At 36.5% G+C, this 14899-nt stretch overlaps 1 protein-coding gene across 2 annotated transcripts in view; it reads right to left on the bottom strand.

The window, feature by feature from the left end:
• ARL13B (ADP ribosylation factor like GTPase 13B) overlaps positions 1–14899 on the bottom strand; it is a 69515-nt gene that overhangs the window by 43434 nt on the left and 11182 nt on the right. For both annotated transcript variants that reach the window (XM_032882236.1, XM_032882235.1), the window contains exons 2-3: positions 8216–8286; positions 1552–1801 (exon numbers count right to left, since the gene is read on the bottom strand). In XM_032882236.1, coding sequence (XP_032738127.1) covers positions 1552–1801; positions 8216–8286 — 321 coding nt within the window. The remainder of the gene's footprint in view (positions 1–1551; positions 1802–8215; positions 8287–14899) is intronic.

Here is a 14899-nt window from a genome sequence, read left to right as displayed (position 1 = left end):
AATGACTAGTAGGTTAAAAATGAACACAATTATTTTACACATGAGCATCGGTCATCTCAGTCATTAACACTTTTTACTTTAAGAAGTCACAGGTTCTTTGCTTAAATGTGTAGAGAATCTTAGCCTATGGGGTTCAACACAGTTCATTCTTCATACATATGTCTATTAAACTTTCCTTCAAATTCAATAAGGGTGAGAATTGATTACACAAATCAAATAACTTCACTAATTGGTTAAACAAATAAAAATTAAGCCATAGGATCTGTACTAATAAATGATGCCATAAAGTCTTACTTTGTGTAATGAAAGCTTCTAAACTGCCTCATTTAAAAATGTTCATTTACTGCTGAGGACCACTGAGAAACTCTGCTTACAATTTCTCATTTAGCCACATGATAAGCTGGTTGGTTGTTTTTAATCCTCAGTAATGAAACAGGCATGAGGAAAAAGGGACAAGAAGGCAATGGCACACATTCAGTTCACTCTGATTTTAAGAGCAATTTAAAGGACTTTCATTTTTCTATGTCTTATAGTTATAGCACCATCTGGTGTTTACTGTGCAGAAAGGCTGTGATGGTAGGTGGTGTAAAAGTCCTCTGTCACTTTTTAAAATATGTTTAGGCAGCTGAACAAAATGATATAAGCACATTACCTAGCTGATAACAACACAGATCACACATTTAATTTGGAAATATAGGAATAAAAATTTAGAAATCAGGGGCACCTGGGTGGCTCAGTGGGTTAATGCCTCTGCCTTCAGCTGAGGTCATGATCTCAGGGTCCTGAGATGGAGCCCCACAACCAGCTCTCTGCTCAGCAGGGAGCCTGCATCCCTCACCCCCCGCCCCGCCTGCCTCTCTGCCTACTTGTGATTTCTGTCTGTCAAATAAATAAAATCTTTAAAAAAAAAAATTAGAAATTTAGAAGAATAAACCTTTTAAATAACTTCCAAATAAGAATACTCTTCAAGAGGGGCACTTGGGTGGCTCAGTGGGTTAAAGCCTCTGCCTTCAGCCCAGGTCATGATCCCAGGGTCCTGGGATCGAGCCCCACATCGGGCTCTCTGCTCAGTGGGAAGCCTGCTTCCTCCTTTCTCTCTGCCTGCCTCTCTGCCTACTTGCGACTCTGTCTGTCAAATAAATAAATAAAATCTTAAAAAAAAAAATACTCCTCAAGAAAAAGAAGACAAACACAAAACATAAATTATTAAAAGAGGGAAAAAATTGAAAAACATCCTAGAACCTTGTTAATAGGTCATTTCAAAATGCAGAATCTTATAAAAAGTAAGTTATCAAATAAAACAAAGAGTTTATATTTGAATACCCAGAAGATCTAAGTATAACTCTTCTTAATAACACAGCCTCAATCCTTAATTACTAAGGAGACCAAAACAAGGCCTCACTATATGAACAATCCCCAGTTAACCACATTTTATTACATTAGGATGTGACAATTTTAGCTTATTTGCTTATTTATTTTGTAACTTACATAAATTTCTTTATTGGCTAATGTCACTGCTTCTGCGTTTACAATGACAGCAACGTTACTTACACCAGTATAGGCTTTCCCGATATCCTAGGATGTCTTAGCACTTCTGACATTGTTTCTTTTGTCTCTTCCATTCTCTCTTCATCACTGGAATCCACAACAAATATTACCCCATAGGACTCAGCATAGTAGTTCTTCCAGATTCCCCGAATTCTTTTTCCACCTCCTAAGTCAAAAATGGTGACTTCAAACTTTCCTTGTCTAAGGTCAATTTTGGAAAAGCCAACAGTAGGAGCTACATCTTCAGGATACTCTGTTTCAAATGATACAAAAGAAACAATCTTTAGACTTTAAATTAATAACATAAATTTAATTTCACAACTTAAATGACATAAAAAGCGGTTTTCATCATAATTTAGTACTAAATGGAATGTTTTATTATTTGCTTACACATTAAGCTTTATATCTAAGTATACTGGTTTGGCGGAAGGGTAGATATTATAAAATATCCAACTAGAATTTATGCTCCATGTAGATAAAAATTTCTTCTTTGTTTATTTGTTTTATATTGACATAACCCTGGCTCCTAGAATAATGCCTACCATGTAACAGGTAACCAATAAATACCTGTAGAATGAGTAAATGAATGAACACTTGCCTTTGAGGCTATTGTCTCTCTTAAATTACAAGTAATAAAAATTTCAACCCTTCAACACCACAGCCATCCCCAGAGACCACTGCAACCTCTGTGAAGTTATAAAGAAAAACTGAGTATTTAGAGAATAGTTGAGAAGAACCAAAAAATGGGAGAAGCTATGAGGAGTAGACTGCACTTCTTTAATTATTGAATTAAAGCTATAATTGGAATAAAGAAACTTTTCAGGGCAGCTTGCAGACATAGAGTAGATTTCATCATTTCTACAGGAACATGCTTTGGATGTTCTCATGAATTAAAAATTAAAATTTTCTGTACTTCTATATATGACAACACAAAAGAGGTACAGGGTGTACATAACTGCCAAGGAATGGTAATAAGATTAAAAAGACAACTAAGGTTCAAGAAGACTTGAACTGGGAGCTGAGACTTAGACCTTAAAGCTAGGTTAAAAGTGATCTAAGTAACAGAAGAAATAGCAAAGGCAAGAAAGTACAAACAAACTGAATGTTGTAGTTGGAGCAAACCCTTAAGATCATGAATGCAGACTGAAGAGGGTTCTGGAGAGAACTGGGAGCCAGGGAAGGGATGTCAGTAGACCAGTAATATAATTAAGGTGACTAAAGTAGTGCTTTATTAAGAAACTTCTTTGCAAAGTCTCTAGGACTGGCTAGAAATGAGAGTGATGGCCACGTTTCAGATAGATATGAAAATAAAGAATGGAAAGACAGAACTCAAGAAAGACTGACAGAACCTGATGACTCAATGGCTATGAAGAAAACTTCACGTTTATCTCTTTCACTCTCTCTTCATCACCAGAATCCACAACAAACAGTACTCTATTGGACTTTGTTTATACCTGGGGCAATACAATGGCCCCAAACTACATGAGGCTTTTTAAATTAAAATCAATTAAAATTAAATTAAATTTCAATTCTTCAGGTGTACTATCTACATTTAAAGTACTCAAAGCTACATTGGCTAGTGGCCCACCCTACTACTAGACAGAGGCCATATATAGAACATTCCTATCACTTCAGAAAGTTCTACTGAATAATGCTGGCGTAGATGGTCTTATCATTCCTATATTCAGCAAAACATTTGCTATTACAAAGATAAATTTGAAAGGCATTTGCTGCTAGATTTAGGTGTGACTGGAAAACAGATCTGCAGGGTACTACTCCCAGGCAGCAAGTACCTTAGCACAGTTTAAACAGCTCCCTACAGAGTTAAAAGAGACATTACAAGTCACATTTTTCTAAGACCTTCATTATCTAGGAGAAAAAAGTTTAGAAGAAATATAAGCAGAATGATACTCCCAAAACAGGATTATACTAGACATTTAAGAAAAACATGGATCTAGTCCAGGCCAGAACTGGTTTTCTTAGTTAAAATAGGCAGCTGTCTTTGAGCATGATTTCAGAAGTGTTCCCAGAAAATTATCAATGAAAATAAATTAACAATGCTGGAACAGGGATAAGAAAACTAACACATACAGACACCTACTCAGTACAGGACTTTGTTATGCATTAGGATATAAAGATGAATAAGATAGGATTGCTGTCCTCAAAGAACATACAGTAGAATATAGACAGATACATATTAATTGAAATAACATAGGAACCAATATTTCTATGAAAAAACTCAAGAGGATGATGTGAGGATGTTACAGATTACATGCCTGTGTCCTGTGTCCTTGTGCTCCCCTCCCCCTGCAAAAGCCTGTGTTGAAACCCTAATCCCCAGTGAGATGGTATTTGGAGGTGGAGCCTTTGGGAAGTTATTAGCTTTCGGTGAGGTCATGAGGGTGCAGCTCCTATAATGGGATTAGTACACCTAACAGGAAGACACAGGAGAGCTTGTTTTCTGTCACTCTGCACCACATAAGGTTGTAGCAAGAAGATGGTTGTCTAAATCAGGAAGAGGACCCGCATCAAGAACCCAACCATACTGGCACCCCAACTTCACAACTTTCAACCTCCAGAACTGTAAGAAATAACTTGTTTAAGCCACCCAGTCTAAGATATGGATACAGCAACCCAAACTAAGACGACAGGCATTCAGGAGGAAAACACTAAAGAGGAGGGTGGCAGAAGCTATGGTATACAAAGGCTTCAGAAAGGCCATAAAAAAAAAAAATTAAGTATTTAAAAACTACATAATTATAATAAAGAAGGCAGAAGAACATTCCAAGCAAAGGAGAGCAATGCAGATAAAATGATGGCAACATTCCCAGAAAACCAATTCAGATTAGGTAATTTTTTCAAGGTTACATGGTAGGCAGAGCCAGGATTCAAATCCAAGTTAAGACATTAAATGCCTTTCCTCCCTGACTTCTCTATCCTCTCCCCTGGGTCCTATTTATGTTTCTGTGTTTCAAGACTGAAGACTAAATGTTCTGGATACAACTTCCCTATAAATCCTTTCTAATGATTTCATTCTACCTGCAGTATCACCTACACACTCTATCATAATATTCTGTCTTCTTGCTGGTCCTCACAATAGCCTGTACCTTCCCAATATCTAGGACCTACTTTGTATCCTTAGTACTTAGCACAAAGTTTATAGCGGCTCAATATTACACCACCAGACTCCCATGACAGCTGAAGCTACTGTCCTTAACATCCTTCCTTTCATCCTTCCATATACTTATCCATCCATTCATGCTAGTAGCCATTTATTGAGGGTCTATTATAGATCAAGTATCATACAAGAACCAGAAGTACAGAGACAAATGGTCCCCAGTCCTGAGGATTTCAGTAAAGTATACATGTTAAGACAATCTCTAGAAAGCCCAAGAGAAAGTGAAAATATATAATCAATAACATTTATTGAGCATCTATTGTATGCTAAGCACTATGCAGTGTCCTACATACACAATAACAAGATCCATCTTCTGATCTTACAGAGCTCTTACATAGAGGAGAAAAGTAGAAACATAAATACCTATAACATAATGAAGATACATTAATATCCAACAAAACTAGGGATGAATTTACACAAAGAAAAATTTTGCCACCCAAATAACAATCATTTCTTGGAAACTATTAGGAAACAGCACTGGATAGTCAAGAGAATCCTGGATTTTTTTAGCTGAGCACATACCTAGGATAAAGACTACAATCCCCCATCTCTGTGGTAGCGAGGGAGGGCTATTAAAGCATACTCTAGATCGTGAGCTAGTGGTGTAGAGTTAAATGTTTAACCACTTTTGGGGAAATTTGATATGTACTGTATGTCATTTTCCGTGGTATGAATATTTCCACTCTGGCCAATTTCAAACTAGTGTGAGGTACCTGAACACATAATTGGGAAGAGATGTACCTAACTGGCTCTAGATAGCTGATATAAGCCAATAGAGCAAGTAGGAGCCAGCTCCAGAATCCCACCAGTTCTAGTCAATGGCACTGAACTGAACTGATACAGCAGCTTCTAGTTCATGCCCTTAAAAGAAAAGAAAATGGCCTCCCTTCCCCGTTACTGCTTCCTTCCTGCTAAAATGCACAGTAGTGAGGCACCTTGGACTAGATAGGCAAGGGAGAACACTATAAATGGCAAAAAAAAAAAAAAAATAGGAGAAGGAACTTGAGTCTGTACCACCATAGGGCTATTATGGTAGGCCTACACTACTTTTGTGTGCACTATTATGAGAAATAAAATTCTTTTTTGTTAAGCCATTGTAATTTTAGGTCTCTGTTAGGACAACTGAACCTACATCCAACTAATACAATCACTTCGATAGCTATAAAGAAGGGAAGTTGATCGAAAAAGCAAAGGTCAACATAAGAAAAGTACTCTCTGATTAGGAAGCGATCGCATTCTAGATGAAAGACACTGAGGGTATGGATTTAGACATTGTACTTAGAAAAGAAGCAGATATGTCTCAAAAGAAATGAGGGGAAAAAAAGGAAGAAAGAAAAGAAACTGAGACAAACCAGAAAAAAGCTGAAGAGTAGAAGCCATGGCAAAATGTTGGAAGAAGGTTACCTATTACACATAAGGCAGGCTGAACTGGGACACCAGAATGAGTAAGAGATGCACGAATGAAGGAGTAATTTAAGTAGTGATACAAGTAGGTATAAGTAAGTACAGGCTAAAGCACAGGAAGTAGTCATATCTACTGATGGTGGTGGTAATGGCTAACAGTAGCAGGAGGTGGAAAAGACTTCATGAAGAACGAGACTATATAACAAAAATCCACCTTTAGAAATATATGGATACTCTGCTTTAAAGATAAGCAGATATTCTCTCTAATAAGACAAGTGGGAGGGGCGCCTGGGTGGCTCAGATAGTTAGGCATCTGCCTTCAGCTTAGGTCATGATCCCATGGTTCTGGGATCCAGCCCCACATCTGGCTCCCTGCTAGCGCAGGGAGTCTGCTTCTCCCTCTCTTTCCCCATTGTCCCCTCTGCCGGTGCTCTCTCACTCTGTCAGATAAATAAATAAAATCTTAAAAAAAAAAAAAAAGATAAGTGTGAATAGCATAAACAAATACAAAGGCATGAAAAAGCTCCATTGGAAAACTTCATCTAGTTCTATAAAATTGGAAGCTTAAAAAAAGAAAAAAAGGTAAGAAATCAGTCACAAGAGTAGGCTGAAGAATAAATAAACAAGATGAAGAACAAGCTCAAAGTTGAAGACAGCTTTGACTTTCTGTTCATGATATAACAACCCGAGTATTTTCTAAACTCAGAAAAAGAAACTGATAGAAACACAGAAATGAAAATCAGAAGAGAATGATCCTAATGGAAAGAGGATGTTTAAGTACACACAACAAAGTAGACAGTCTGATACTTAGATTCTTCTCCCTTGAATGTAAGACTGAAGAAATGGAAGAAGTAAAGATGCTTAGATGAGGAGTCACGGTCTGAAGGTCAAATCTGGTTCACTATCTACTTTTATATGGCTCTCAAGCAAAGATTGTGTTTTCTATTTTTAAGTAATTACGAAAAAATAAAAAAGACAGTATTTCATAATACATTAAATTTTAGTGTCCATAACAAAGCTTCATTGGAACATGGCCATGCTTATTTGTTTATATATTGGCTATGACTGCTTTCATACTATGTCATGGTTGTATAGCTGGGAAAAAGAATGCATGACCCTCAAAGTGTAAAATATTTACTATCTGGCTCTTTACAAAAGAAGTTTGCCACCCCTAGTTTAGATGATGACAATGAATGTTCTGTGAGGATATAACCTAGGAGACAGCATGAAGGGTACACACAAAAGGACTTCAAGAATCCAAAGACTAAAATATATAATTTATATCTCATGTTACATAGTAGAATATACGGTGACAAAACATTTTCCTCCAACAGCAAGTTTTGCAAAGTGTTAATTTTCTTTCATAAACTCCCATAAATAAAAGCCCCCCCTGACTATTTGGTATCCATATTGAAACATCCTTTTTCAGCAATAAATATATGTTAAGTTTTTTCCCAATTCATACCCATAAGATGCTTGGCCACATCTTCTGGGTGTACAACAAACTCACCAGCACAGTTGCTTCTATATTGTAGTATACAGTATTAAATTAAGACTAACTAACTAAATACAATGAATGAAATGTAATATAAATGACATAAAACCATTTGATAAGGAAAAGGCCATAATTTTATCATAACTATAAAAGTCACAATCATATTAAAAAAAAATCAAGACATACGAAGAGAATTATGCTAGCTAATTATATTTCTACCTCCCTTTCTTTCATCCTTAGCCTTGTGACTAAATTCTGGCCAAGAGAATGTTAAGTGGAAGATGGGTATCCTTCAAGGCAGGACATGTCCTTTTTTTGCTTTTTCCCTCTGGTGCTGAAAAGACAGATGTGATCCCATTTATCTGATCAAAAACCTCAAGGATCCTTTGCATCTCTGCACTTACTCAAATCTGAAACATATTAACAGGCTGGTACTCTTAAACTAGAGTCTATTCACCATACTAGCCACAAGCATACTAAGAATTTAAAGTAAGGGAGTGTATACAATCTATACCAAATGAATATATAATAAAGCAATTTACATAAATAAGTAATTCAGAATAGTTTAATAATACATATTTTCTGCTTACCTCCTTGGATTCCCTTTGCCGTTGCCGTTTTACCAGCATTATCAAGTCCCACCATCACAAGAGTCACCTTTCTTAAAATAATAAAAATTTAAAAATCACTTTCTGAATTAATTCAATATTGGAGAAAAATAAAAGTAAATTCATTCATTCAAGCAACATTTAAGGAGCATCTACCATGTATAACATAATCTGCTGGACCCCAAGCAGTTCAATAATGAACAGAATGGATTCCAAAGCAAAATTCTTGAGAAATACCTTTAAAGTGTCATCCTTTAGTTCTATCAGCAAAAAAGAAAAAACAGAAAAAGAAAACTGTACAAGAGATTGGGCAAAAGGTAGAGAAAGAATAGGAGAAGAGAAAGAAGGAAGAGAGAAGGATTCTAACACGAGTTATTTATCATGGCTAAAGATTCAATTTTCTAGTTAACCGAATTCTAAGAATTATCACGATTCTGTTTTTTCTTGTGAAATACGTAAGAAAGCAATTATTGTTAGGTTCTAGGCACTACTGGTGTGCTCACCTCTGTTTTTAGATATCTAGCACCTCATCAAGTATAAATCTTAAATATACTTTAATAACATGATTATTAACTTAAGTGCTAACATATTTTGAAAGAGGGTTCCTACAATTATAAAACCTAAAATCTTTTTGATGATATAGCTAAACTTCACATAATCAGGGGGAAAAAAATGTCTAGTTCAATTTTACAGTTGAAGAAACATAAGACCAGAGTTGTAAGACAATGAGTTGCTTACAGAGTCAGAACCAGAACCTAAATCACTTAACACCTAGAAATTTCTTAAACAGGGGATAGGTATAAAGGAACAAACCTATTAAAACAGTCCTATTATCTTGGCAATATAGTCCCCAACTAGAGCTCATTTCTGTTTCAGGCTGAGCCATCATACATATAAGAGGTAAGACTATTCATTAAAACCACAGATTTGGGAATAGAGAGAGAAAGCCAGCATAACATGGGTGTCATGTTAAAGCCATGGGGCCACATTCTTCTGGGTTTCTGCCAGGTCATTCTACACAAACAATCATCCCAAAAAGGGTTAAAAAAAAAACAAACACAAAACTTAGATGTTAAAAGGGTTCTTCTTTTTTCTCTCTAGCTCTGACTCTCTTGGATCTTGGACCTGTTTTTGTTTTATGCCAGATGTAGTTGAAGGATCCATATAACAAAAAACAAAGGACAGAACTGAAGGTGTAAGGCAGTCCAGTTATGGGTCATACACTGAGGAAAAACAAACTTGGTCTTGTAAAAACCAAACTGGTCACTTATTAAACAAACAGTTATTGATCATCTTCTGTACACTAGACACCAGTGTTCTAGGTACTTAAGATATGCCTGTTTATTAAAGTAACTACTACAACAAGAAAACAAACAAAAACAGATACAAAAATTCTTCCCTTACTAAACATACATGTTAGCTGGCAGGAACTAATATTTATTAATATTATTATATTATAAATAATACATTAATAAATATAAGAACTAACTACATTATAACTATGTTGGAAGATGGTTACATACTATGAAAAAAGAATATACAGTAAAGCTGGCTAGAGGGAGGCAGCAGTAGGGATGAGAGCTGGGTTGCAGTTTTATGTCTGTTGAGATGGGCAGGCCTCACTGAGAAGGTAAAATCGGAGCAAGGCCTTAGTGGTGCAAATATCTGGGTCAAGAAAGAATATCTAGGACAAAGGCACAAATGTGAGGGCATGCAGGAATGTTCTACTATCAGCATGCACGCCAATGTGGTAAAACCTATGGAGAATGGAGCAGGGAAGAACAACAGGAGTCGGAAATACATCAGATGCCAGATCATGGATGGCCTCATAGGTGAGGACTTTGGCTTTTGTGAATGAAGTTGATTTACTCTCTATACTAATATCTTTTTTCATCCAGGAGCCATAGTCTTCTAAAAGTTTTAACTGTCTCTACCCACCATGAGGAATAAATGGAAGTATATCTAAGCTTGAATCAGTGCAAAAATAAAGTAAGCCACAATTAGCAGCATCGCCATACCCCAACCCTAGTCAGCCAGTGGAGGGTCAGTGGGAATGCCAAAGAGAACCATGACAGATTATGAATTTAAGGAGCTGAGATAGTATGTGAGTTCTGGATACTTCTACACATGTAGAAATTATACCTGCATTATCAACTGTGAAAAATATGCATTTACTTCTTAAGGAAGCAGTGCAATATTCTGGAGTATAACAATATTATTTTGTTTGAAGAATTCACAACTACTAAATATCAAATAAGATTTAAGTACAAATTATGTGGTGCCTGGGTGGCTCAGCTGGTTAAGCATCTGCCTTTGGCTCAGGTCATCATCCTGGGGTCCTGGGATTGAGCCCTGAATCAGGGTCCTTGCTCAGCAGGAAGCCTGCATCTCCCTCTCCCTCTGCTACTCTCCTGCTTGTGGTCTCTCTCTCTCTCAAATAATTAAAATCTTAAAAAAAAAAAAAAAAGATTCAAGTGCAAAATAATCTCCGAAGCAAAATATAGTAAATGTCTATCCAAAAGAAATGGATAATGTAGCATTTATATAATATTTTAGGTAACTCAAATTACTAGGTATACAATGAATTAGATTAATATTAAAACTAATTCAATTGCCGTTTGAAAATTTATAATGTATTTAAAGATCTACCATGCTTCAAACATGACCATGAACCAAAACAATTACTACTGGAGAACAAAATGCCCACATTATGCTTATTTGATTCCTTTATACTATAAATATTTATTAAACACCTTGTATACAGCAGCAAACAAAACATCCACAATTCCTAGCCCACCTGAGAGCAAGAAAATAGGTGTTAGATAGGTATGTGTGATTACTGTTTTCATGAGAAAGCACAGGCAGCCACAGGAAGAGATGGCAGGCAACCATACCTACTCTAGAAGTCAACGAAGACCAATTGCAACTAGGTCAGCAATTCCCAGGAATATCATGGAACTGATTTTTTTTATGCCTTATGAGCCAAAGTGAAAAACCTCAAATAGACTTTTTTAAGGAAATGGCCCCTCATTCTCTATTACACAGCTTGCATCTTCTGTTTTCTCTCCATTCTTGTCAAGATTCCAGCTAAAAAAATATTCTAAATAATTGCTATTACACATTTTGAACACATTTGCTCTTAAAGCTTGCTACCAAGGGTATTAGCTTTTTACCTTAAAGACTTTCCTTTTTTGGAAATTAAAGAAAAATTGAAAAAATTCATGGAAACAAATGATAATGAAAACACAACAGTTCAAAATCTGTGGCACACAGCAAAGGCAGTCCTGAGAGGAAAATATACACCGGTACAAGCCTTTCTCAAGAAACAAGAAAGGTCTCAAGTACACAACCCAACCCTATACCTAAAGGAGCTGGAGAAAGAACAAGAAAGAAACCCTACACCCAGCAGGAGAAGAGAAATCGTAAAGATCAGAGCAGAAATCAATGAAATAGAAACAACAACAAAAAAAAAACAATAGAGCAAATCAACGAAACTAGGAGTTGGTTCTTTGAAAGAATTAATAAGATTGATAAACCCCTGGCCAGACTTATCAAAAAGAAAAGAGAAAGGACCCAAATAAATAAAATCATGAATGAAAGAGGAGAGATCACAACTAACACCAAAGAAGTACAAACAATTATAAGAACATACTATGAGCAACTCTACGCCAACAAATTTGACAATCTGGAAGAAATGGATGCATTCCTGGAGACATATAAACTACCACAACTGAACCAGGAAGAAATAGAAAACCTGAACAGACCCATAACCAGTAAGGAAATTGATAGTCATCAAAAATCTCCAAACAAACAAAAGCCCAGGGCCAGATGGCTTCCCAGGGGAATTCTACCAAACGTTTAAAGAAGAACTAATTCCTATTCTCCAGAAATTATTCCAAAAAATAGAAATGGAAGGAAAACTTCCAAACTCATTTTATGAGGTCAGCATCACTTTAATCCCAAAACCAGACAAGGATCTGATCAAAAAAGAGAACTACAGACCAATATCCTTGATGAACACAGATGCAAAAATTCTCATCAAAATACTAGCCAATAGGATTCAACAGTACATTAAAAGGATTATTCACCATGACCAAGTGGGATTTATTCCAGGGCTGCAAGGTAGGTTCAACATCCGCAAATCAATCAATGTGATACAACACATTAATAAAAGAAAGAACAAGAACCATATGATACTCTGAATAGATGCTGAAAAAGCATTTGACAAAGTACAGCATCCCTTCCTGATCAAAACTCTTCAGAGTGTAGGGATAGAGGGCACATACCTCAATATTATCAAAGCCATCTATGAAAAACCCACCGCAAATATCATTCTCAATGGAGAAAAACTGAAAGCTTTTCCGCTAAGGTCAGGAACACGGCAGGGATGTCCGTTATCACCACTGCTATTCAACATAGTACTAGAAGTCTAGCCTCAGCAATCAAAGAACAAAAGGAAATTAAAGGCATCCAAATCAGCAAAGAAGAAGTCAAACTGTCACTCTTCGAAGATGAAATGATACTATATGTGGAAAACCCAAAAGACTCCACTCCAAAACTGCTAGAACTTGTACAGGAATTCAGTAAAGTGTCAGGATATAAAATCAATGCACAGAAATCAGTTGCATTTCTCTACACCAACAACAAGACAGAAGAAAGAGAAATTAAGGAGTCCATCCCATTTACAACTGCACCCAAAACTATAAGATACCTAGGAATAAACCTACCCAAAGAGGCTAAGAATCTATACACAGAAAACTATAAAGTACTCATGAAAGAAATTGAGGAAGACACAAAGAAATGGAAAAATGTTCCATGCTCCTGGATTGGAAGAACAAATATTGTGAAAATGTCTATGCTACCTAAAGCAATCTACACATTTAATGCAATTCCTATCAAAATATCATCCATTTTTTTCAAAGAAATGGAACAAATAATCCTAAAACTTATATGGAACCAGAAAAGACCTCGAATAGCCAAAGGAATATTGAAAAAGAAAGCCAAAGCTGGTGGCATTACAATTCCAGATTTCAAGCTCTATTACAAAGCTGTCATCATCAAGACAGCATGGTACTGGCACAAAAACAGACACATAGATCAATGGAACAGAATAGAGAGCACAGAAATAGACCCTCAACTCTATGGTCAACTAATCTTCGACAAAGCAGGAAAGAAAGTCCAATGGAAAAAAGAGAGCCTCTTCAACAAATGGTGCTGGGAAAATTTGAAAGCCACATGCAGAAAAATGAAATTGGACCATTTCCTTACACCACACACGAAAATAGACTCAAAATGCATGAAGGACCTCAATGTGAGAAAGGAATCCATCAAAATCCTTGAGGAGAACACAGGCAGCAACCTTTTCGACCTCAGCTGCAGCAACATCTTCCTAGGAACATCGCCAAAGGCAAGGGAAGCAAGGGCAAAAATGAACTATTGGGATTTCATCAAGTTCAAAAGCTTTTGCACAGCAAAGGAAACAGTTAACAAAACCAAAAGACAACTGACAGAATGGGAGAAAATATTTGCAAACGACAAATCAAATAAAGGGCTAGTGTCCAAAATCTATAAAGAACTTAGCAAACTCAACACCCAAAGAACAAATAATCCAATCAAGAAATGGGCAGAAGACATGAACAGACATTTCTGCAAAGAAGACATCCAAATGGCCAACAGACACATGAAAAAGTGCTCCACATCACTTGGCATCAGGGAAATACAAATCAAAACCACAATGAGATATCACCTCACACCAGTCAGAATGGCTAAAATGAACAAGTCCGGAAATGACAGATGCTGGCGAGGATGCGGAGAAAGGGGAACCCTCCTACACTGTTGGTGGGAATGCAAGCTGGTACAACCACTCTGGAAAACAGCATGGAAGTTCCTCAAAATGTTGAAAATAGAACTACCCTATGACCCAGCAATTGCACTACTGGGTATTTACCCTAAAGATACAAACATAGTGATCCGAAGGGGCACGTGAACCCAAATGTTTATAGCAGCAATGTCTACAATAGCCAACTATGGAAAGAACCTAGATGTCCATCAACAGATGAATGGATAAAGAAGATGTGGTAAAAATACACAATGGAATACCATGCAGCCATCAAAAGAAATGAAATCTTTCCATTTGCGATGACGTGGATGGAACTAGAGGATATCATGTTTAGCGAAATAAGTCAATCGGAGAAAGACAACTATCATATGATCTCCCTGATATGAGGAAGTGGAGATGCAACATGGGGGGTTAAGCGGGTAGGAGAAGAATAAGTGAAACAAGATGGGACTGGGAGGGAGACAAACCATAAGTGACTCTTAATCTCACAAAACAAACTGAGGGTTGCTGGGGGGAGGGGGTGGGGAGAGAGGGGTGGGGTTATGGACATTGGGGAGGGTATGTGCTATGGTGAGTGCTGTGAAGTGTGTAAACCTGGAGATTCACAGACCTGTACCCCTGGGGATAAAAATATATTATATGTTTATAAAAAATAAAAATTAAAAAAAATTTTTTTTTCTGTGAGCAAAAATAAATGACTAAGAATATTAAAAAAAAAAAAACCTTTCCTTTTTTAATAGAATAACAGGTTCAAACAAAAAAGTCCTTCAAACATGAAAATAACACATTGGAAAATTGTAATTATGCTGAGAATGGCACAAAATAAG

This window comes from Lontra canadensis, unplaced genomic scaffold (assembly GCF_010015895.1).
Source record: "Lontra canadensis isolate GAN:19392208 unplaced genomic scaffold, GSC_riverotter_1.0 scaffold80, whole genome shotgun sequence".
In the NCBI taxonomy this organism is placed as follows: domain Eukaryota; kingdom Metazoa; phylum Chordata; class Mammalia; order Carnivora; family Mustelidae; genus Lontra; species Lontra canadensis.
Note: the sequence above shows the minus strand (reverse complement) of the source record. Positions and strands in the feature narration are given on the sequence as shown.